Here is a 23,344-nt window from a genome sequence, read left to right as displayed (position 1 = left end):
CCCCGTGTATATAGTTATCGTGTGTATATTATTACCTTTATTATTATGTGTTATGACTTTTCTATTGTTTATATTTTCTTTCTCTCTGCATTGTTGAGAAGGGCCCATAAGCATTTCACTGTTAGTCTACATCTATTGTTTACTGAGCATGTGACAAATAACATATGATTTGATTTGAACGTATTATAAGCATACTGATAATTCTAGCAGTGGAGTGGACAGATGTTGGTCCTCTGTAGCCCAAAAGACTAGGGTTGCCAAGGCAACTGGCTCAGTGTCCCCTGCTGTTGTCACTTTCCTTGGTCATTGATCACCTCTCATCTCACCAGCTCTCTCTGCTGGCATTGTCTGTGCACATACATGCCCTCTTTAAAAAATAGTAAATGTATTTTATTGATAATGCAGGATAATGGAAAAACTGCAAATTTCCAGATACATTTTGTTCAATCCAATCAACTATCAGGTTGTCATTGCAAAAAAACAACATTAACTCATCATGGGGCTCATCGTACAGTTAATTTTTAAAGGCATTGAGAATGTGCTTAACACTCGTTCAGCATTGATTTTGCAAGGTCCAATGTTTTGCAAATGACTATCTTAAAAATACAAAATTCAAAAACAATTGGCATTTATTTATAATCGGGACATAAAGTTCACATATGCTACAGTATTATGCTTTATCTAGATCTACAGCAACCAGAGGCCAGGGTAAATGCAAAGTTTGAATTCATGTTTGACTGAACTGAGGATAAACTTGCGTTCTGCATGATCACCTATTCAAATCTCAACCTCTCACAAACGTCAGCAGTCGAACATGGTTCATTGAAGTAAAAAAAAATGACCTCCATGCATTTGTTAATTATCCATAATCAGATATTTCACCTTTGATCCTTGACAAAATCCATGTTAACACTACGTTCTGGGGCAGGGGAGGTCAAAGCTGGAATCCATATTACCCAACAGTGGAGGCTTCTTCCTCAGCCTCTTCGCCTCGTTCTGCAGTTTCTGCCGGATGTATCCTTTAATTTCCACATCTGTCTTTCCAGGAAAAAAATACTGAACTGTCCCTGTGGAAATAGTCACATGAAATGTACATTTGCGTGCGGAACTCCCTTAAACAGAAATTATTACAGTTGTGCATAACACATGTTTTTTTCTCTCATGTACGTCAATTCTTAGAGGTGGTTGAAGGTTAGAAAACTAGGTCAGGAACAGTTAGGAAACATTGACAATACAGTTATTATGCAAGTCAAAACCAAAGTCTACAATGATTGTAGATATTTATTTAAGACATTCCAACTACCTTTTTCAAACAATAATCAAATAAACATTAGCCTAATAATGCATTTTGCACTGAACCTCAGTGTTCTGTGCTGTCTTTATTATGTCTCCCAATAAGGTATGTTGAGGGAAAGACTGCTTACTCAGTATGGCCTGGACCTCCTCAGTAGGGAGAGCAGGTTTGGTCTGAGACCTCTTGTGGTACACCAGCCCTGAGATGGAGTGGGATGCTAGGCAGTCCCTCTCATACAGCCCTCGCAACAGGTCATTGGTCAGTTTCTGAGCTGTAGTGCCAGTGTTGCACCGTTCCAACAACTCTGGGGTAATGAACTGAGGGCAAAATAAGATGTGTATATGTAAGACTTGGGGACTGACAACCAGTTCAAAAGAGGCAGGGTTTAGGTCAAGTTTTTTTTATTTTTACACCAAATATTCCATCAGGAAAATGAAAATAAGTGTTATTTCTAGTAGAACCTCATCCATTTATTTAAATGTTTTATCCCATTTCGTGCCTCTTGAACATGACCAAAAATCAGTGTAGTGGTTTATCTGTACCTCGGTGAAGAGTCCATCCCTATGGTGCCTGTGTAGTTTCTGGGGTAAGGCCCCCTGTTTCTCCCACTGCCCATTCATCCCAGTTGGGCAGGCCAGTAAATCTGGGGTCATGGCATCTCCACTGACAAGTCCTACAGTTAGGCTAGGACGTGATGCTTGGACAGATGTCTTGCTGTCCTCATTCGACCACCTCTGGGTCTTTTCTATCAGGGCTTTGAGGTTTCTGGACAGCTCTCCACAAGCTGTCGAGTCATCCACACAAAATGTCCTAAACATTTAACTTCACTCTGGATCAAATGTGTAAAGTTTCAAGAGGATTTCATTCATTCATTTTAATCCCCTCACCTGTAAGGCACTGAATTTGGTCTTTCAAGCTTTCCATCTCTCTTTGCATGCAAATCACCATAGGAATGAGTTTCATCTTTGAGTATGACTGCAGAAACTCTGACTCCTGCCATGACAAGGCAAAATCAGAATTGGATGTTGGATATTGGAAGGAATGTTCAAGATAACATCACATCACAAATTGTCCACACCTGTACAGAAAGAGTGGGTTGTGTGTGTGTATAGGCTTACCTCTGTATTGGAATTGCTGTCCCTCAGGTGATACAAGTTAGGACTGCCCAGCTCAAAAGCCTGTAAAAAAATAGGATTTCAAAGTTTGTATACAATCATCCAAAGTTTTAACTATTTTATTACCATTACGAACTTTCTCTGAAATAAGAATTGACAAGTAACTTTCAAAGCCTATTTCATGAGATACCCATTATAACAGGAAAACATAAAAAATGACTACTTTGAAGTTGTGACATAAAGTAACAAAACATATAAATGCACACTACACTCAGTCCAAAAAAGAGCCACCTTTTGTTCAATTGAGAAGCAGTTCATTTAGTACCATGTTTTACCCCGTTGTTCTCCATGCTTGCACCCCAAGCCTAGTGTCCATTGGTCAAATCACAGCTAACAACAACATATGCCATACATGGTGGTGCATGTATTATAGAATAGACATGGTTCAAGATATACAGTATGTAACTGTATAAGTAACAAACCCGTATCCACTTCTGGAAGCCGGCTGAGGATAAAGAATTTTCTTCGACTGTCTCTTTATCAAGATACATCTGTTTTCTTCTTTTCTGCGCCCCATGCTGTTAGACAGTTATGGCATGATATAGTTAAAACACCTTTATTCAAACTCACAGCACAGTTGTTAATATTTTAAGATCAAAACATTTTATGACAATAGGCAACTCTTACAAAGCTTACATCTACTTTTTGAGCCCCGTCTTCATCTTCTTCACTTTCGTAGTCAAGGACTCGTTTCGCCTTTGATTTCCTTCTCATATTTCTATTCCATTAACTGCCTTGCAGAAAACCTGTGCCCAGCATACTGCACGTGTTCAAAATATTGGGGAAGACTGATAAGTGAAAGTGTCCTGGGTAAACGGAAGAGGGTAACGCAGGATGGGACGCTTGCTGTCTTTCTTCTACTCCAGAACCATCGTGCGAAGACATCCCCTTTGATGCCAAAACAGAGAGAGGGAGTGAGGATTTTATACACTGAGGCGTAACGTGGCACTGTTAAATTGTAGCCGTGAATGTTTCGATAATGATTTGTATCCCTCTCAAAGTTACATTGTACCTTTTGCTACCTAATACGTCACTTTGGGTGATGATAATCAGAAAATTACTTTTAATTTTACCAATAAGAATTGGAAGAGTATTTTCATTACTTTTTTCTATTATAATTATTGACACTATCAAAGCATACTTTTTTGATGCATGTATGCATTGCATTAAACAGTCAAAGCAATACTTTTGTTGAGAGATGATATGCTTGTGTGGCGATGTAACTGAGAAATTCGTCACAGTTTCAGTTAATTTGCTACAAATTGATAGTTCATAAACATATTTTCTTGAAAAGAAGATGCATTCTTTGAAATACTGGTCGATTGATAGTTTAGAAAAAGACCATTACATTCACAGAAAAGACTAAGAGAAATATGTATTCATAGTGTATTACAATGGCTTTACTGTATGTGCCACAAAATACAAAGAGCATGTATGCTCTCCAAAAATAGATTTAATGACACATCATGATGCATTTGAGCAATGTCTGCAAGCCAAATTGAAGTTGATAACTGTGATAAAAATGATATTTTTCACAACTTTTTGTCCACATCCTGGATATGTATCAATCCAATCTTAATTAAACTTTTAATAAATTGTAAAAACATTTTTTTTTTTAAAGTTAATTCAACAGTGGATGTTTTGCCTGCTTAAATGTGCTCTCTTGTGATCTGGTAGCATCCATCCATCATAATCACTCACAAAAATCCATTATCCTTTATTCAAATACCGATTTTGTCTCTGTGGAAATTAACTGGAGGTCTCTTTGAGTAACAAAACCTATGAAAGTATGAATTATCCCAATAAACGTCATAAATTGGAGATGGTGTGGAGATGAAGATTGGGTTATTCAACCAACTTGGACAGTCCTGGACTGCTCTTCCTGTTCCACTACCTCGCTGTTGGGTTAACCCTTACCTGTCACACCCTGATCTGTTTCACCTGTCTTTGTGCTTATCTCCACCCCCCTCCAAGTGTTGCCATCCTCCACATTATCCCCAGTGTACGTATACCTGTGTTCTGTGTTTGTCCGTTGCCAGTTCGTTTTGTTTCGTCTAGCCTTCCAGTGATTTACCCGTGTTCCTGTCTTGCTCTACTGTAGTTCCTGTTTTCTAGCTATCCCAGTTTTTGACCATTCTGTTGCCCTGACCCTGAGCCTGCCTGACGTTCTGTACCTTGTCACACCACCCTGGATTACTGGCCTCAGCCTGCCCTGACCCTGAGCCTGCCTGCCATTCTGTACATTTCGGACTCTGTTCTGGACTACTGACCTCTGCCTGCCCTTGACCTGTCGTTTGCCTGCCCCCCTGTTTCTGTAATAAACTTTTGTTACTTCGAAACTGTCTGTATCTGGGTCTTTTCCTGAGCCTTGATACTACAAAGTTGTGCTATGCACTGACTGCCTCAGACTCAGAGTGATAGTTGGACACGAGAGCAGGATACATGGCAGACACTGTAAAGACATACAGACAGTAGAGTTAGAAACATGTATTTACGTGTCACTCCACAATGATACAATAATACAAAATGCAGATTTTTGTTCCCCTTTATTAAAAACAATCATAGTCAAACACGTTACAGACGTCATCTATATTGCATTACTACATCTGCGGTCACGTCTGACTCAGTTGGTAGAGCATGGCGCTTGCATCGCCAGGGTTGTTGGTTTGATTCTCACGGGGGACAGTAGGAGTTACTGACTGTTCATTATTTTATAGCTCTATGCTCAATCTACCTAGTAAAAAGTAAAATAAAAATGTAAAGAAACAAACATGATATAAAACACATGCTGTTACACAGGCATAATATCCTATGCATAATTGTGAAACCAGTTGTTCACTTTCTGTGTGAATTATTATATAATTAATAGGCCGAGCCCCATCCTATTTCTGAAACGAATTTGACGTTTAGCCCACAAAAATCGATTAATTGTATAGAAAGGGCTGATTGTTGTATTCGATTTCTATTTTAAATCTATAATATGATATGAAGTTGACTTTTTTCAGTCTAAATCTAATTAATAATTGATTTGTGAAGCCAGGGATTAAATTCGGTGATTTTCACTGCGGTGATGAAAACATGCGCCCTAGAATATTCTACGCATGCTCTGTGGGAAGCCTTGTTTTGGCGTCAGACGCGCTGCTGCTAGCTAGAAAATTGGAAATATTGCAAGTCATGGTGGGCCATTCAATGGGGGGAAAGGGTGGATAATGACTTTGGGTAATGCTTATAACACATATGAGAGAACTCTTCTGGATTCAGATAATGGTTATAGAAGTTGGCCGACTTGTGGGCATACAGGCAAATGTATAAAATCTTCACGCGTAAGTATGAAATAGGTTTTAGCTAGCTAGCCAACTAGCTTTGTTAGCTATCTACAGAACGTTAGATTGCGTCAGTTTGTAGCTAATTGTGCTTGTGTTTTTTGACAAGCGACTTAAAGTTAGCAGATGGATTGTCTGCTTCTTGTGTCTACATTTATTTGAGTGGCAATACAAAACATTGTTTAAAATACATTGTAACCGTTACGTTAGCTAGCTAACTAACGTTACATTTTAGCAATTTCTCTTTGCCCGTTGCTGTCACATCAACATCCCGCCCCAATCCTTTCCCATTGGCAAACATTTGTGAGGATCCCATGTTGTGCTTGTGCCCTTGTTTTGTTAATGGTTCACCAGCCTGTCTGTTGTCACTGCGCCACTTGTTGCTAGGGAGGTTGCTTGATAGCGGAAGTGAGCGCTATGAACACTTCCCACTGGAGTCTGGACGATAAATACCGTTGGATGCTAGCTATGATTTTGTTAGGTTGCCTACTTTTAAACACTATTGATGTATAAACTGATGCATCGTTTTTATTGGTATTAATTTAATGTTATTTTGTATACATCGGTAAACTGGAGATCTTGAAAAGAAAATGGATGAGAGGGAGACTGCAAGGGATGGGTGAGAGGGAGAAAGCTAGGGATGGGTGTCAGGAAGCGTAGCTACTGGAGGAGAACCCAAGAGACCCTCCCTCTTTCACCTTCACAACTATCTATTCCTGCACTGGCCTTGATGATCCATTTCAGTTGTTCTGCATTGTCAGGTTGGCTTGTCTATTTGGTCTTCATCTTAAATTGGGGTTGAGGTGCAGTGTGTCCTCTAGAGACAGTGGCCATTAAACCTTTCCGTGGCGACCCCAGTTCACAATTTAGTTGTAGTCATGAACTAGCTCCCCTGATTTACCTAGTCAAGGGTTTTATGATTAGTTGACATCTGGAATCAGATGTGAGGTCCCCAGGAGGAAAAACCACTGCTATAGAAAGTGAAGATGTAATGGTTTGCTGCTAAGAAGTAGGGTTCTAATTGTTCTCTCCCATAGAAATATGTGGAATGTGAGACTGTTTGTTATCTCATTTATTGCCTCTGCACTGGCAGTGCATATGATTGGTTTATGGTTATGAGTTCAGTGTGCATTTTACTTGGCAATTCCTGTTGGTTTTATCGGTGATTTTGGTAATCTTAAATCATGTGTGGCTGACAAGCCTGTTTGTTTCAATTTACAAGGCCATACTGACATTTCATTTGGCCTAAACAATGTTTGATGCATTCTGCAGCTGTTATGACATATTATTTTGACATTATGTAATGTATTTTTTTTTTCTGTGACTAAGTGAACTTTGATGGTAGAACACAGGCTCAGGTTGACCTAAACGTATTTACTCAACAAGTTCATATTTTTTTTAAATCTTGTCATTACATTTTAAAGGCATCAACACCTAGAAAAGGATGTTTAATTTGTCCTTGATCTCTCTCTCTTTTTCTCTCTCTGTGCAGATATGGGAGGACTTACTAATGGGGAAGACCAAAACCTGACCTAGAAAACAGTTCAGCCTTTGACTGATATTGGACTCCCATACAAGACCACAGAAACCCTCTACATTCTATTCACATAATAAGCAAACTCCAAAAGTCGCTCTTCACTTCTGTCATATCTGCAATTTTCATACTTTCATTCTTTATCAGTCAATCTCAATATCAACTATTGTGGAACTCAATTTTTCTGTTGTTTCTATTTATTTTTTACTTATTTTTTTTACTTTCACTTTTTGTTCCTTTGTAAAGAAATGCTTTACCTGAAAAAGTACTTCACAGAGGGCCTGATTCAGTTCACCATCCTCCTGAGTCTCATTGGGGTGCGGGTGGACCTGGACACCTACCTGAGCAATCAACTGCCCCCACTGCGAGAGATCATCCTAGGCCCCAGCTCGGCCTACACCCAGACGCAGTTCCACAACCTCCGCAACACGCTGGACGGGTATGGCATCCATCCCAAGAGTGTGGACCTCGACCAGTTCTTTACCACCCGCCGGCTGCTGAATCAGGTGCGCCAGCTAGATCGCCTGTCAGTGCCCAGTCCAGAACTGAGCACGTGGCTGGTGCACCGCGACCCTGAGACTGTGGTGTCCGCCGCCAGCCAGCCCAGCCCCAGCATCACCCTGGACAATGGGACCGGCCTGGAGGACGTGAACAACTCCGAAGCCCCGGTCATGAGGGGGGGCGGCGGCGGAGCGCCTGAGTCCACCTACAATCTGAGTGGAGAGGACCGAACCCTGGGAGCTGTGGCCCCCGAGGACAGCCAGGAGCAGGGCAACAGGGAGGGCAACGCTGACCTTACCAAAGAGGTAAGAAAGCATGCAATGATCTCACCTCTACTCAGGATCACAAAACTAGGGCAAGCTGAGGCATGGCATGTCTATCGTAATGTACAGGGATATATTACTAGGAGCTTACTGTATTTAGCTGTCAATCAGAGACCCATTGTATGTCTGAACCTTGATAAAACACAATTGTAATCAAATGGACGTTTTTTCTGGCATTGTGTAATCTGCATTATTATAATGTAATTTTTCCTACATTAGAATCATTCTTTGCCGTAATAGTCACAGGGCCACCACTCAAGACGCAGTGTGGTTTTGGGCCAAACACTAAGCCATTGTTAAAGCTCTAGAATGAACAGAGTCTCCCACTGGAGTGGAATCACATGCTTTTATGGTAATTAAGTGGCTACAGTTGAATCAGTGGGCTTAGCTTCAAGTTACATGATCTGAAGTTTAAATCTTATGTATATCACCACGTGTTGACCTATCTGCGGATGAAAATATCATGTAAAGCCAACCATATCACAGCTGAAGCCATCTTTTGGCAATTGCACCACAGTCAAGTAGTTCTCTCTCCTTGAAGTGCTTTTGATTTAGAATTAAGTTGTGTAAGACAAGATGGTGTACAACTCAATCAAGAGGGCTCTTTTCTTTGTAGTCCTGACATCTTCCTCATCTGACATGTCTTTTTCAGGACATTGATTTGATTGACATCCTGTGGCGACAGGATATCGACCTTGGCGCAGGACGGGAAGTGTTCAACTACAGCAGCCGCCAGAAGGAGAGCGAGGCGGAGAAGCCCAGCCCAGAGGAGAAGAAGGAAGGGACAGAGGCACAGGAGAGCTGGAGGAACGGAGTGAACCTTCAAGAGGCTCAGCCTGTGGATGGAGAGACAGGGGAAAGCATACCAGAGCAGGTAGCTAAGGGCACAGATTGTGTTTCATGATCCTGTGTCCACTGCAGTTGATAGTTAAGGGAGTGACCTCTGTGCTGTCTGCCCCTCCCCCTCAGCTCACAAGCCTTGGCTCTCAGACCTCACTGTCTCTGCAGGAATGCCTGAGGCTGCTTGAGGCCACCTTCCCTTTCGGAGAAGAATCTCCTGAGGTAAAGACATTTGCAAGTTGTTTCAGGAGACAGAAATGTCTTCATTTAAATTAAGTTAAACAAACCATGATATTACAAAAGGTAGATTGCCTTTATGGTCTATTATAATCTCAACATGTTTGTGAGATAATTTTTAAGGTAAACATCTTATCAGTTCGTAGCCCCTGTAGTCACTGCTGAGCTTGCAGTGGCCAATGAAGAAGCTCCATCCACATCTCAGGGGCTGCCACTGCCTCCCCCGTTGCCCCAGCCTGTGCCCCAGTTGGACCTGGAGCAGCAGTGGCAAGACATCATGGCTATCATGGAACTACAGGTTTGTACTTGTGCTTTAATCACAACTGGTTCTCCCAATAAATATATATTTTTGTTATTAGATGTTCTCTAACCAGGTTTTTCCTCTTTGAAGGAAATGGAGGTTAACAACACCTCTGAGAACTCCTTCCTCAGCACTACTTCAAACAGTGCCAATACCAGTGGCAGCACAACTGAGTCAGGCTCGGTTGAAAGCTTTGGACTTACTCGTTCCTCCACCCTTATCCACCAAGATGTCAGCCTTCACCAGGCCTCCCTCCCTAGCTGCAGTCAGGATTTTCCCACGCTTTTCAATCCAGAGATTGATGGCACTGGCACCCCACGCCCTCCCTTGCTTAGAATGTCCTCCAGCTCCAACTCCTCCAGCGTCAACTCTACATTCGGAGCCACCAACCTGACTGGACTCTTTCTCCCACCGCCTCTAAACAGCACCAACAACATCACTTCGACCCCAGTGTTGCCTGACCCCTTCAGCAGTCTGCTGGAGGAGTCTATGCTGGATGAGATCAGCCTGCTGGACCTGGCAATGGAGGAGGGCTTCAGCCAGGCCCAGGCCTCTCAGTTGGAGGATGAACTCGACTCAGACTCAGGCCTCTCCCTGGACTCCAGTCACAGCCCGGTCTCCCCGAGCAGCTCTGAGACCTCCTGCTCCTCTGCCGCCTCCTCCTCCACCTCTGCCACCTTCTCAGAGGAAGGGGCTGTGGGATACAGCACTGACTCTGAGTCGGTCACCGTGGAACCAGAAGAAGGTGCTGTGGGGGGCTACCAATCCGAATTCAACAAGCTCTGCCGCATGAGCTATCAAGACCCTTCCCAGTTCCATGGGCTCCCTCAGCTTGACAACATCAACCACAATCACACTTACAATTTACCACTGTCTTCCTCGTTAGATGAACACCCAGAGCTACCGATTCCCACTGGCAAGAAAATGGGCCGCGAGAAGCAGTCGAAGCTTCAGCCCCAACAGGACTTCCTGGACAAACAGTCGAGTCGCGACGAGCGCCGGGCTCGGGCCATGAAGATCCCCTTCTCAAATGAGAAGATCATCAATCTGCCTGTAGAGGAGTTCAACGAGCTTCTGTCCAAGCACCACCTGAGCGAGGCCCAACTGGCCCTCGTTCGCGACATTCGTAGACGTGGCAAGAACAAGATGGCGGCCCAGAACTGCCGGAAGCGCAAGCTGGATACCATCATCAACCTGGAGCAAGGGGTGCACGACATGCGTCGTGACAAGGCGCGACTTCTGAAGGAGAAGATGGAGTTTATTCGCTCCATCCGTCAGATGAAGCAGAAAGTGCAAAGCCTCTACCAGGAAGTGTTCACCCAGCTTCGGGATGAGGAGGGCCGGCCCTACCCCCCCAGCGAGTACTCACTCCAGTACAGCGCCGACGGCAGCGTTCTGATCATGCCCCGCAACATGACAGATCAGCAGACCCGTAAGCCCGACAAGAAACAAAAGGACAAAAAGAAGTGAGGAGGAAGCTGCTGCCCTTTCTTTAATTTTGCTAAAATCACTAAGAACGATTTCTGCAGACGCAAGAGGTCTTTTTTTCTTTAAGAAGATTCTTGTGAAGAGAAACATAGCATTGTTGACTACTCTTCCTGCATTAGTTTTTTTTTCCTTTTCTTTTTTGGTTCCTGCGTTTTCTCTGGAAAACGACTTTGAAGCAGTTCTTCATTTGAGTACTGGATTTGTTTAGGTGGGGGAAAATGAATAAACTAGGAAAATATGGGGTTGAAAGGATTCTCTGGATCCTATGGCACCAGCCCAGTGAAGAGGAAGTTGATAAATCATGTTGTGGAGTGAAGGGACTGGTATCAAGTGGAGTTGAAGAAAAACAAACATTTAGTCAACATGAAATGGGGTGTAAATTCCAGCCCATTGTTAGTCAGCGTCAAACAGATTGTTAAACCAGAGTTCTTGCTTGGGCCTTGACATGATTGGTGGAGTGTTTCTGGAGTAAGTAGAAGAGGAAAGCCAAGAGAAACTTGAGATAAAAAGCAAGTCCATCATCTGGGATACCATTATCGTATACCGCCGATAATAACCAAATTTGTATGGTTCACTTCACTTGTTTTCTAGGCAAATGTCTAGGTAGTCTTGACACTGCACTCATTCAAAATGTTTGTATTACAAACACCACAGTTTTTGATTGACCAATGTCATTGACTTTTGAGTTTCTTTGACAGAACTAGGACACTGGAACACAAAAAAAGAGAGGCTTGGAGAGTATTCTTGGGCTAGCCATGATGGTGGAGCATGATGGGTGTAGGAGATGGGACACTGAGGAAGAAGGCACACACTGCATAACAAATGTAACAGCTTCTGTATATCTATACATAGCACTGTAATTTGTCCTTCTAAGGCTTGGCTGTATGCATCGTGCCGTGTCTCTGGCTATCCCTCTGCCACAGGTTTAAAGGATGGGCTCTTCTGGTCATTTTGTTTTAGTTTTCCACAATTTCTCATACTCTCCAGAATAAGATAGGTTAGAGGTCTTGCTTGATATCATCTTAGGTCTACTCCCTGCCCTTATTGCATCACACACCGTGTGTTGTGCCTGTAAACCACGTTGCAGGACAGGGAAACTCACAATATTGATTTGTGATAGGCCATTTTTTGCAGGAACTACTGCATGAACTGCAGCCCTGTGGAAGTTTCGCCTGTTAATTACTAATCATATGCACCCATCTTTACTGTCATTAACATTAAGTTGGTTGGTTTTCTTGTAAGGTGACAGAGATAAGCAGTTTGTCTGTCCAGTAATTACAGAGTGGTAGTCTTTGAAAGAGTAACTTGGGGATGTTGTTGTCATTCTATTTGATAGTGATCTGAAGCAATGGACAAGATTCAGTTGATGAATAGCCTAGATGTCAGCTGCAATAGTTTACGGGTCATTCATTTGTGTCGGAGAAGTCAATCAATTGAATCGAACTGACAAGAAGAATGTGTGAAGTGAGCACCTTGTTTTCGAATGCCTTTGTTTCACAAGCACATTTTATACATTTGTTGGTTTTACAAACAAAGGTTATTGGACTGTTTTCATTATGTTAGAAGTGCTATTATCTGAGCTTGTGTTTTATTAGGGTCAAAAATTGTGTTTTAGCATGTACCCCTAACAACAAAAAGATGATTAGTATTCCATTTAATGCAGCAGAGATGGCTGTTTTAAAGAGAATTTGAGTACATTTGAGAGCCCCAGATCTACAGTAAAGGGGGGAAAAGAACTAAGTTGCTGCAATGATGAGGATGACCTATGTTCTTATTCATTCACATAACTTACATTGTTCTTGTCATCACTAACCTGAGAGGGGAGCCAAGTAAAATACATTGCTTTTAATCAAATGTTTCATGCAGTACTAATACTTTTAGCAGGAAATACATTTGGGGCATCTCAAAATTTAAATGAAAAGAAATGAGACAGCTGTTAAGTTGTTAGTTCTTGCACTTGAGAAAACGTTTGACATATTCAGACATGCAATGTTCACCTGCATTGCAACACAATGCTAAACCCACTAAGTTATTACTACTCTTAGCGCACTGCATTTGTTTGTTCTGTAAATATTTAAATGTTTCATGTTTTGTCATTATTTCTGTAGTTTGTGTGTTTTGCACAGCCTTCTCACCCCTGCTTTGGGTTTGGTTGTGCAGTTTCTTTGGTTTACTTTAAAATATTTGCTGGCAATCTGGGATTGTTATTTTATTGATTTAATAAAGTGTTTTTATTTTCATCTGACTGTGCATCATTCGCGTTATTAATAACAGAGTGAAATGTGTCCATAAGTATACTTTGGGGGGGGGGAATAGGATGTCCGTTCATTAGGTTTTGTGAAGATGAATACATCAAGCCTTTCTAAATGTAGCTATCCAACTATTTACACAAACTTGTAGTTTTGTCAGAATGATACTGAGACAACTGTAACAAAAAGTTGTTTATTCTCCAAAAACAGACAAGCAAGTTCTGTTTATGAAAATGTTAGAATGATAATATGGACGAATGAGCAAAGTAAAAAGATATGGTTTTCAACAAGTCACCTTAATACACGAATAAAACCGTCACAAAATGAGCACAGATTAACATCGTTTTGCACTAAACGCTACAAAACATTTACGTTAAAAGACAAAATGGCACTTCTCTTGTTTACAACACTATGAATGATAACATCTCCACCAGCCTATACAGTAATGTCATAGCAAAAAGGTCTGGACCTCTTACTCAAGGGTGCAGTGTGAAAATGATCTTGTAGTATCCAAATAAACCATCACTGAAGTGAATCTTTAAAAATTAACACTGCATTATATATTTCTTTCAGGGTTGTGTTTCAAGATAACCCATAGCCTGTATTGACTGATCATATCCAGATAAGAGTTTAACCTGATGGGTGATATTAAGCCAAAAGGGAGTTCAAATGCTATCTTGCTTTTTCAGACCCTCTGCCTAGAACCCATATGCCCTTGCACTACCTCTATAGTCTTCAGAACCAGCTTGACACCAAACGGCTAGTTCTTGTCGTCCTCCTTCTCCTCGGTGGGGTAAGAGTGCCACGTAAGCCGCTCCTCGTAGAAGGATATGACCACCTGTGGACACTTCACGTTTGCCTCCTTAGCGGGTACCAGGTCTGCTTCATCAGAATTTTTCCTACAAGAACAGGCCGTGTGGAAAGAACCATGAGTTGGATGAGTACTTAAGTGGAGGGTTGTGGCTAGTTCAGGGATTGTAGTGACGCCATGAAGCATACAGATGCGGTCAAATATATTGGCACCATTGTATGATTCAGTTTGTTCTAAAATAAGTTGGAAAAAAATTTGTGTTTACACGTGTATTTGTTTGATTTACAACCGCACAGGACCAAGACATTTTTTTAAATTAAATTTAGATTTCACTTCAAATGTCCTGGACTAAATTATTCCAACTAGGTTGGAGGCAATGATTCTCGTTAATTTAGCTTGCATGTGTTAAATTGCAAGTAAAAAGTTCCATTGCAAAGTGCAAGGGTAACAATATCACATCCGGCCATGATTGGGAGTCCCATAGGGCGTCGCACAATTGGCCCAGCGTCGTCCGGGTTTGGCCGGGGTAGGCCGTCATTGTAAATAAGAATTTCTTAATTGACTTGCTTTGTTAAATAAAGGTTAAATTTCAAAATGTAAAATATATTTGACCGCATCTGTAGGTCAGGATACAGGGAATGGGGAGATGAAAGCAATGGATTATTGTAGTTTTCATTGATGCATACCCTGCTGAAAAAAACCCAGCATAGACCAGCACATGCTGGTGACTAGCCTTCATTGGGTTTTGGACACTTTGATGCTGGTGACTAGCAAAAACAAGCATCAAAGTGCTTAATTATTTATGACATCCCACTGGGCACCAGCTAGTCGAACTAATGTTGTTTCAATGTAATTTGACAATTTATTGCGATGTGGAATCTACATGGAAAATACAAGGACTAAATCAAATCAAACGTTATTTAAAGTGCTTTTAAAGTTTGATTTAATCCTATGACTTTGATTTTTGGTTGAGATGGAGACGTGAATCCAACATGTCAATTATTATTATTATTATTGAAATACAATAAACAGCCTATTAACTTGTCGACAAGTTAAATTATATATTGGATTCATATCTCCGACGAAACCAAAAATAAAAAAGTTCAAGACTGGGATTAAGCCTGCGGCTCAGACGGACCTATCCAAGCTGTAGATAAATCTCCTCGAAATGTTGATATTTGACTGTGTTGTCAACCAAACAATTCAATATACATTTTTGTAATACAGTAAATAGTCATGGTCACAATGAGATTACTGTAATTATACAGTGCATTCGTAAAGTATTTAGACCCCTTGACTTTTTCTACATTTTGTTACGTTACAGCCTTATTCTAAAATGGATTCAATAAAAAAAAGTTTTGCACTTTTTTTCTTTACAAATAAACAGAAATACCTTTTTTTACATAGGTATTCAGACCCTTTGTGATGAGACTCAAAATTTTAATTTTATTTTTATTTTACCAGGCAAGTCAGTTAAGAACAAATTCTTATTTTCAATGACGGCCTGGGAACAGTGGGTTAACTGCCAGTTCAGGGGCAGAACGACAGATTTGTACCTTGTCAGCTCGGGGGTTTGAACTCGCAACCTTCCGGTTACTAGTCCAACGCTCTACCCACTAGGCTACCCTGCCGACCCAATTGAGCATCCTTGAGATCAAATCAAAGTTTATTTGTCACGTGCGCTGAATACAACCTTACAGTGGAATGCTTACTTACAGGCTCTAACCAATAGTGCAGAAAAAAAGGTGTTCGGTGAACAATAGGTAAGTAAAGAAATAAAACAGTAAAAAGACAGGCTATATACAGTAGCGAGGCTATAAAAGTAGCGAGGATACATACAGACACCGCTTAGTCAGGCTGATTGAGGTAGTATGTACATGTAGATATGGTTAAAGTGACTATGCATATATGATGAACAGAGAGTAGCAGTAGCGTCAAAGAGGGGTTGGCGGGTGGCGGGACACAATGCAGATAGCCCGGTTAGCCAATGTGCAGGAGCACTGGTCGGTCAGCCCAATTGAGGTAGTATGTACATGAATGTATAGTTAAAGTGACTATGCATATATGATAAACAGAGAGTAGCAGCAGCGTAAAAAGAGGGGTTAGGGGGGGCACACAATTCAAATAGTCCAGGTAACCATTTGATTACCTGTTCAGGAGTCTTATGGCTTGGGGGTAAAAACTGTTGAGAAGCCTTTTTGGCCTAGACATGGCACTCCGGTCTAGGCCAAAGAGAACAGACTATGGCTGGGGTCTTTGATAATTTTTAGGGCCTTCCTCTGACACCGCCTGGTGTAGAGGTCCTGGATGGCAGGCAGCTTAGCCCCAGTGATGTACTGGGCCGTACGCACTACCCTCTGTAGGGCCTTGCGAGCAATTGCCGTACCAGGCAGTGATGCAACCAGTCAGGATGCTCTCAATGTTGCAGCTGTAGAACCTTTTGAGGATCTCAGGACCCATGCCAAATATTTTTAGATTCCTGAGGGGAAATACGCTTTGTCGTGCCCTCTTCATGACTGTCTTGGTGTGGTGGACCATTCTAGTTTGTTGTTGATGTGGACACCGAGGAACTTGAAGCTGTCAACCTGCTCCACTACAGCCCCGTTGATGAGAATGGGGAAGTGCTCGGTGCTCCTTTTCCTGTAGTACACAATCATCTCCTTAGTCTTGGCTATGTTGAGGGATAGGTTGTTATTCTGGCACCACACGACCAGGTCTCTGACCTCCCTATAGACTGCCTCGTCGTTGTCTGTGATCAGGCCTACCACTGTTGTGGTAGACCTACCAGATGTTTCTACAACTTGATTGGAGTCCACCTGTGGTAAATTCAATTGATTGGACATGATTTGGAAAGGCACACACCTGTCTATTTATAAGGTCACACAGGTGACAGTGCATGTCAGAGCAAAAACCAAGCCATGATGTTGAAGGAATTGTCCGTAGAGCGCTAAGACAGGATTGTGTCGAGGCACAGATCTGAGGGACCAAAACCTTTCTGCAGCATTGAAGGTCCCCAAGAACACAGTGGCCTCCATCATTCTCAAATAGAAGAAGTTTGGAACCACCAAGACTCTTCCTAGATCTGGCCACCCGGCCAAACTGAGCAATCGGGGGAGAAGGGCCTTGGTCAGGGAGGTGACCAAGAACCTGATGGTCACTCTGACAGAGCTCTAGAGTTCCTCTGTGGAGTTGGGAGAATGTCCCAGAAGGACAACCATGTCTGCAGCACTCCACCAATCAGGCATTTATGTCCAGACAGAAGCCACTCCTCAGTAAAAGGAACATGACAGCCCACTTGGAGTTTGCCCAAAGTCACCTAAAGGTCTCTCGGACCATGAGAAACAAGCTTCTCTGGTCTGATGAAACCAAGATTGAACTCTTTGGCCGGAATGCCAAGCGTCACGTCTGAAGGAACCCTGGCACCATCCCTATGGTGAAGCATGGTGGTGGCAGCATCATGCTGTCTGATGTTTTTCAGCGGCAGGGACTGGGAGACAAGTCAGGATCGAGGGAAAGATGAACAGAGTAAAGTACAGAGAGATCCTTGATGAAAACCTGCTCCAGAGCACTCAGAACCTCAGACTGGGGCGAAGGTTCACCTTCGAACAGGACAACGACCATAAGCACACAGCCAAGACAAGGCAGGAGTGGCTTCGGGACAAGTCTCTTAATGTCCTTGAGTGGCCCAGCCAGAGCCTGGACTTGAACCCAATCAAACATCTCTGGAGAGACCTGAAAATAGCTGTGTAGCAACGCCCCCCATCCAACCTGCAGAGAATGGGAGAAACTCCCCAACTACAGGTGTGCCAAGCTTGTAGCGTCATACCCAAGAAGACTCGAGGGTGTAATCGCTGCCAAAGGTGCTTCAACAAAGTATTGAGTAAAGGGTCTGAATACTTATGTAAATGTGATATTTCCATGTTTTAAATGTCTAAGTCTGTTTTTGCTTCGTCATTATGGGATATGGTGTGTAGATTGATGAGGGAATTAAAAACAAATATATTTTAGAAAAGCCTGTAATGTAACAAAATAAGGAAAAAGTCAAGGGTCTTAATACTTTCCAAATGCACTGTATATTTCTTTTTATGTAATCATATAAAGCATGAATGTTGAAGATAGCATGCATAGGTAATAGCAGGTCTGTGGAGATCTTCACAATTACTGTAATAATCAGTGGAGAATCTTGAAAAGCATTGATCACTTACATTTTTTACTTTTAATGTAATCGCAACTGTTATCCAGGTCATTTGGTTCTGCTGTTAGATGAAGCCTGCACGGTGATATCACATTAATCTGTTCTATAAATAAACAAGATATCTGACATTGTATTCCAATTTGAACTTTGCTGAGCTTTTAAATTCTAAAAAGGTCATTGCTATACGGGATCCTTGGAAAGTCACCCCATTTAAGTTGAAATTTAAAATGGTTACGGTAAACGTTAAGGGTTTTTGGTTTAGTCAGAAATGACTAAAATCACCAGGAATTTGGCTAAAATGTGTTTATTTAAGAAATCTGTTCCCAAGTATTCCCACGAGAAAAGAAAAAAGAGATGATTGTGTCTCAATGTAATCAAGGTATGAATGATTGGATTTGAAAATAACAATCTCTTTATGGGCTCAGTTGTGGTCAATTTGCAGTTTACAAATGATTAGGTTCGGCCATCCTACAAAAAAAAAAAAAAAAAAAAAAAATCGACCAACGGCTTAATCTAGTTGCCTATTCCTGAGCTAGTCCATGCTCGTCAGACCATTTTGACCAGCATCAGACTAGCTTGAAATGTATGCTGATCTACGCTGTTTGGGAATTAACAGGTAGACAGTATGCACAACAGGAGTTAACATGCTACTGCTCCATGATTAGGTCTAGTAAGCAGTATAAATAAAGGTACAAATAAATTCCAATGAATAGGGCGATTAAAGGCTATACAAACCATTTCATGAGGAACATGAGTTCTCCAGTGGAGTCAGTGGCACCAATAATCCTTTCTGGATCCAAACCTCGAGCGAAGCCCCTTAGTTTCTCTGGCTAAAACACAGTGAATCGCAGTCAATCAATGTGACAGAGCAAAGACAAATGATTGCATCTGTGTACATGCGTCGGTCTTTAGGACTTACGTCATCTTTTCTCTTCTTGGGTCGACTTTCCTCTCCTTCCACACTAGTCTCTGCAGACTTCCTCTTACCCACAGACTCATGGGCCGATTTCTGTTTCTGCAGAAACTGTGCAATCAGGTCGGGGCAATCCAAATTATCCTCTGGTTCCCATGTGTTGTCGTCACTGAATAAACATACAGGCAGGTGTTAATCAAGCCCGAAAACGGCATTGGAGGGAAAGTGGTGTTTTGATTGGTCAATACAAGCAATCCACACACTAGGGATATTGTGGAAACTCACTCCGAAAAGCCTTTCCACTTGAGAAGATACTCCACTCTTCCTTTCACGACTCTTCGATTCAAGACCTTTTCCACCACATATTCTTCTTCCTCCTCCTCTTCCTCCACAGGCACAACATCCTCTGCCTTCTTCTCAGTCGGCGTCGTCATCGTCACCTGAGACTGGGTGGGGGCTGTGGGTGCAGGGGGATTGATGTCTGCAGGTGCAGAGGGATTGATGTCTGCAGGTGCAGAGGGATTGATGTCTGCAGGTGCTGGGGGATTGATGTCTGCAGGTGCTGGGGGATTGATGTCTGCAGGTGCAGGGGGATTGATGTCTGCAGGTGCTGGGGGATTGATGTCTGCAGGTGCAGGGGGATTGATGTCTGCAGGTGCAGGGGAAATGTTGTCTGCAGATGCAGGGGTAATGTGGGCTGTGGGTGCAGGAGCAGCAAATCACGGCTCCAGAAAACGGCCACTCTGTTGAGGTGACACTTATACTGAACTTTTCACTAAAGGGGTAATCCGCAGTTGAAACAATAACAAAGCGAATTCCCTGCCTCTGTTTTGGTAAAAAAAAAAGCTAAGGGATGGGCCTGGAGAAATGTAACCACTCTCAAATGCATATACTACAAGGACTGAACAACCAAGATATGAAAAGTATAGTTAAGCATGTTGATGTGTTTAATAACATTTACAATGTTTACAAACATAGGAGTAAAACAAGCTTATATTTTGGGTTCTGAGGTGGTAAGACAGTTTAAGTTAATGAGGCATTTATAAGTTATTTTCTTTAAGAATCAACAGGTATACAGTAGGATCATGACCTAAATTATTGACACCCTTGATAAAGATGTGCAAAAAAGACTAAAATAAATAATACAAATACTGAGCTATATTGTATGCTCAATTATTTTATACTAATACACTTGCTCAGAGGAGATTTTGTTTGACAAGTAATAAAACAAATCTAAAAAGATACGTCAAAGTTATTACCACCCGTTTTCAATACTCTGGCATCCTCCCATTGCGAGTATAACAGCACTGAGCCTTTTGAAAATAAAGCTCTTTGGCCAGGCACACCCAGGAAATAACCCTTTATTTTAAATTACTTGTTAAATCAATTTCTGAATAATTGTACTAGTATAAAATGTTCCCTTTTTTTGTTGCATACAATATAGCTCAGTATTTGTATTATTTATTTTATAGTATTTTTTGCTCATGTTTACCAAGGGGGCCAATAACTTCAGTCATGACTGTATAGCATTCCTTTATAAGTCCAAAAATGTATGCAGCAACTGCAGATTTCCCTTTATAGCCTAAAGATACTAAGCTCTATGGCGTCTTGTGAGAGGTAGCATCACCTTTTGAAATGATATACTGTAATTCAGTGAAACACAGAGGTAGATGGGAAACTCACAACATCACGGAGTGCCACACATAAATGATAAACGCCTATGTTTACCCACTGCTGCAGAAGAAGATTTGTTAGTAGAAATAGCAGCTTGACTTTTGCAAAAACATCTACTCCCTTTACCCCTTACACAGACAAAACAGAGAAATGGCTTGAATATTTGAAAAATGTTATAAGACCTTCAGTGAGAGTGGGAGCATCATTAGAAGGTTCTGTAGACTCGCTCATACTCATCAGGTAGACCGTGGGACCAGCAGTTGGTTCCTGGTCAACGTCAAGAGTAGGGGCGATGGGGGTCAGGAATCAACAAGGTAGACAGGAGTTTTTTTTAAATAGCATTGGAGAGAAAGCGATTCATGAATGTCTACATGTCTATACCATTTTTTACAGGGTTCTAACATGGGCCCTTGACGTAGTTGGGCAAAATAATTGTGAGAACTTTGGTGAGTGAATGGTATTTACAGGTTTACTATGCCTAAATGTCACAGTAAGTTGTTTATTTTTTGTAGATACTGAAAATGGATGTGAATCAAGAGAACCCGTATGCAAATTTCTAATAGCAAATGAGTACAGTGCTGGAGAGAAGCACAAGAATATGGACAGGGATGGCCTCCGGGCAGCTACATTTTTTTTGTTGGGCTCAATTGACCACAGATGTTGCGATACCTCGCAAAATTACTGAGGCCATCATGCAGGAGATGGAGTATAAACACTTTCTTCAATCTGTGCAACAACTGGAGGACAAGTAACCACTTACAATACGAGTAGGCCAACCGGTGATGGCGCTATTATTCCTTTTACGTTGTTTGTCATTTTACTACATGAGGAAAAACGACGCTCACTAGGGGGTCCTAAACTAGAAGGCATACAGCTTTTGAGGTATTTTAACTAACCCTAACTTAAGTATCCTAACCTGCTACGTTAATTATTCTAACTTGCTGCATGCGTTCACCTAACCTATTACGAAAAGTCAAATCTGGCAAAATATGTATTCAATTTAGTCAAAACCCTTCTAGGGGCTTATTTAGCGACATCGTCGCTCTATTTTTTTTTCAGATACCTTCGGCGGCTTCTATTGGTAAAAGAGTCGAGCGACAAAATGCAGCTACCTTTCAGATAGCCTTGGGATAGCTTTAGCAAATTTTCCCAAACAATTATGCCCCAAACGAGAGTGCGAGAAGTTGTCCGCACACACAGGCAGAGAATCACAAGGGCAGGAGGTGTGCGGTGGGAAAGGGGACAAAAACGCTACACGGGGAAAAATCAGCTGTGCCGCAGCAAGACAAATTGGTGCTGTGACGTTGTCGTGGAAACGGTCCTCTAGCGACAAGGCAAGGAGCCAATACAGATTCTTACTGAAAAATAGTTTATTTATTTTATTTTTTATTTAACTAGACACGTTAAAGAGAACAAGAACAAATTCATATTTATAATGACGGCCTATGAACAGTGAAAGAACGTCAGATTTTATCCTTGTCAGCTCGGGGATTCGATCTGCAACCTTTCGGTTACTTGACCAACGCTCTAACCACTAGGCTACCTACCGACCCAACTGAATTATTGTTGGCAACACTGGCTACAATAAGAGGTGAACCAAAAATCGTTTAGAAACTCTGTGGTGATACGGCATCATGCTTGACCAGAGTACAAATAATCAGTTAGCCAAAAAATGGTTTAATATCGTTTGAAAACTGAGCTAGCGGTCTAGCTACTAGTGTTCCCTGTTATTTACAGAGCCACGGTTCATCCCCGATTCAGACGAGCTCTCGAGTACTAGTTACACACGCCACTTTCCTCCATATTGGTTTCAATAGAAAACAAAAGCATCGCTAGCATGCACATTCTGAATGTGTTAGCTAGCTAGTTAATCCAACAAAGCGCATTGTATATAGAAATGCATTCTTATCGTTCTGTAGTTGGCAAGATACTCGCTGTAGCTAGCTATAATTACATTATTTCCCAACACAAACGTGCAGGTAGTGAAGACTAGCAAGGATAGAATGCAACTCACCTCAAAACGAGTATTTCAAGAGGAAAAACAGTGTCTGTTTTCAAATGTTTATATGATTAGCAAAATAATATGGGTTATAATTTCTTATAAATGTGTTTAGTTTATTATCAATCAAATATGAGCTTGTGTAAGCTAAATATCGTGTCCGCCCCCTTCGTCTCCGATCTCAAAAATTCTTTGTACACGTGCATCGATTCTACATCGTGTGGATTTCCCAACGTAACCAAAGTTATCTCCATGTAGGTGTCTCAGATGATTTAGAGATTAGCTAGTCGGCCGATCTGCTCAGTGAGTGTACCAACGCGGTATATGTCCGCTCCCGTTCGAACATGTTCGATTTTAACACAACATTTTCTACTAAAGGTGTATGATTTCCTCCTGTCCATAATATTTTAGCTACTAAAGTCAAAAATATCGGTGCTGTAACATTTATCATGAAGGGAAAATGGCGACTGTTTATTTATTTATTTAA

The 23,344-nt window shown here is 41.6% G+C and overlaps 3 protein-coding genes across 5 annotated transcripts; 1 reads left to right on the top strand and 2 right to left on the bottom strand.

Annotated features, from left to right (window-relative positions):
• Positions 1-407: 407 nt before the first annotated feature.
• On the bottom strand, positions 408-3,353 carry si:ch211-194k22.8 (uncharacterized). The gene is made up of 7 exons (XM_064924034.1): positions 3,106-3,353; positions 2,892-2,987; positions 2,413-2,472; positions 2,182-2,287; positions 1,837-2,078; positions 1,425-1,611; positions 408-1,067 (listed from the first exon to the last, which is right to left on the bottom strand). The coding sequence occupies exons 1-7, from the start codon at positions 3,181-3,183 to the stop codon at positions 913-915; spliced, it is 924 nt and encodes a 307-aa protein (XP_064780106.1). The 5' UTR covers positions 3,184-3,353; the 3' UTR covers positions 408-912.
• Positions 3,354-5,585: 2,232 nt separating this feature from the next.
• On the top strand, positions 5,586-13,261 carry nfe2l1b (nfe2 like bZIP transcription factor 1b). Of its 3 annotated transcripts, none has more exons than XM_064924025.1 (6): positions 5,586-5,792; positions 7,285-8,132; positions 8,803-9,024; positions 9,159-9,212; positions 9,367-9,525; positions 9,619-13,261. In XM_064924025.1, the coding sequence occupies exons 2-6, from the start codon at positions 7,575-7,577 to the stop codon at positions 10,996-10,998; spliced, it is 2,373 nt and encodes a 790-aa protein (XP_064780097.1). In that variant the 5' UTR covers positions 5,586-5,792; positions 7,285-7,574; the 3' UTR covers positions 10,999-13,261. The 3 variants fall into 3 exon arrangements, with proteins under 3 accessions (XP_064780097.1, XP_064780095.1, XP_064780096.1); XM_064924023.1 differs by having other exon boundaries at positions 9,120-9,212; XM_064924024.1 differs by lacking the exon at positions 5,586-5,792 and adding an exon at positions 6,193-6,553 and having other exon boundaries at positions 9,120-9,212.
• A 181-nt stretch (positions 13,262-13,442) lies between these two features.
• LOC135505020 (chromobox protein homolog 1-like) lies at positions 13,443-23,313 on the bottom strand. Its single transcript, XM_064924035.1, has 6 exons — positions 22,873-23,313; positions 21,041-21,125; positions 19,470-19,881; positions 19,191-19,353; positions 19,007-19,101; positions 13,443-14,164 (listed from the first exon to the last, which is right to left on the bottom strand). Exons 2-6 carry the CDS (start codon positions 21,093-21,095, stop codon positions 14,026-14,028), a joined length of 864 nt encoding a protein of 287 aa, XP_064780107.1. The 5' UTR covers positions 21,096-21,125; positions 22,873-23,313; the 3' UTR covers positions 13,443-14,025.
• Positions 23,314-23,344: the final 31 nt, after the last annotated feature.

Source organism: Oncorhynchus masou, chromosome 18 (assembly GCF_036934945.1).
Source record: "Oncorhynchus masou masou isolate Uvic2021 chromosome 18, UVic_Omas_1.1, whole genome shotgun sequence".
Classification (NCBI taxonomy): domain Eukaryota; kingdom Metazoa; phylum Chordata; class Actinopteri; order Salmoniformes; family Salmonidae; genus Oncorhynchus; species Oncorhynchus masou.
Note: the sequence above shows the minus strand (reverse complement) of the source record. Positions and strands in the feature narration are given on the sequence as shown.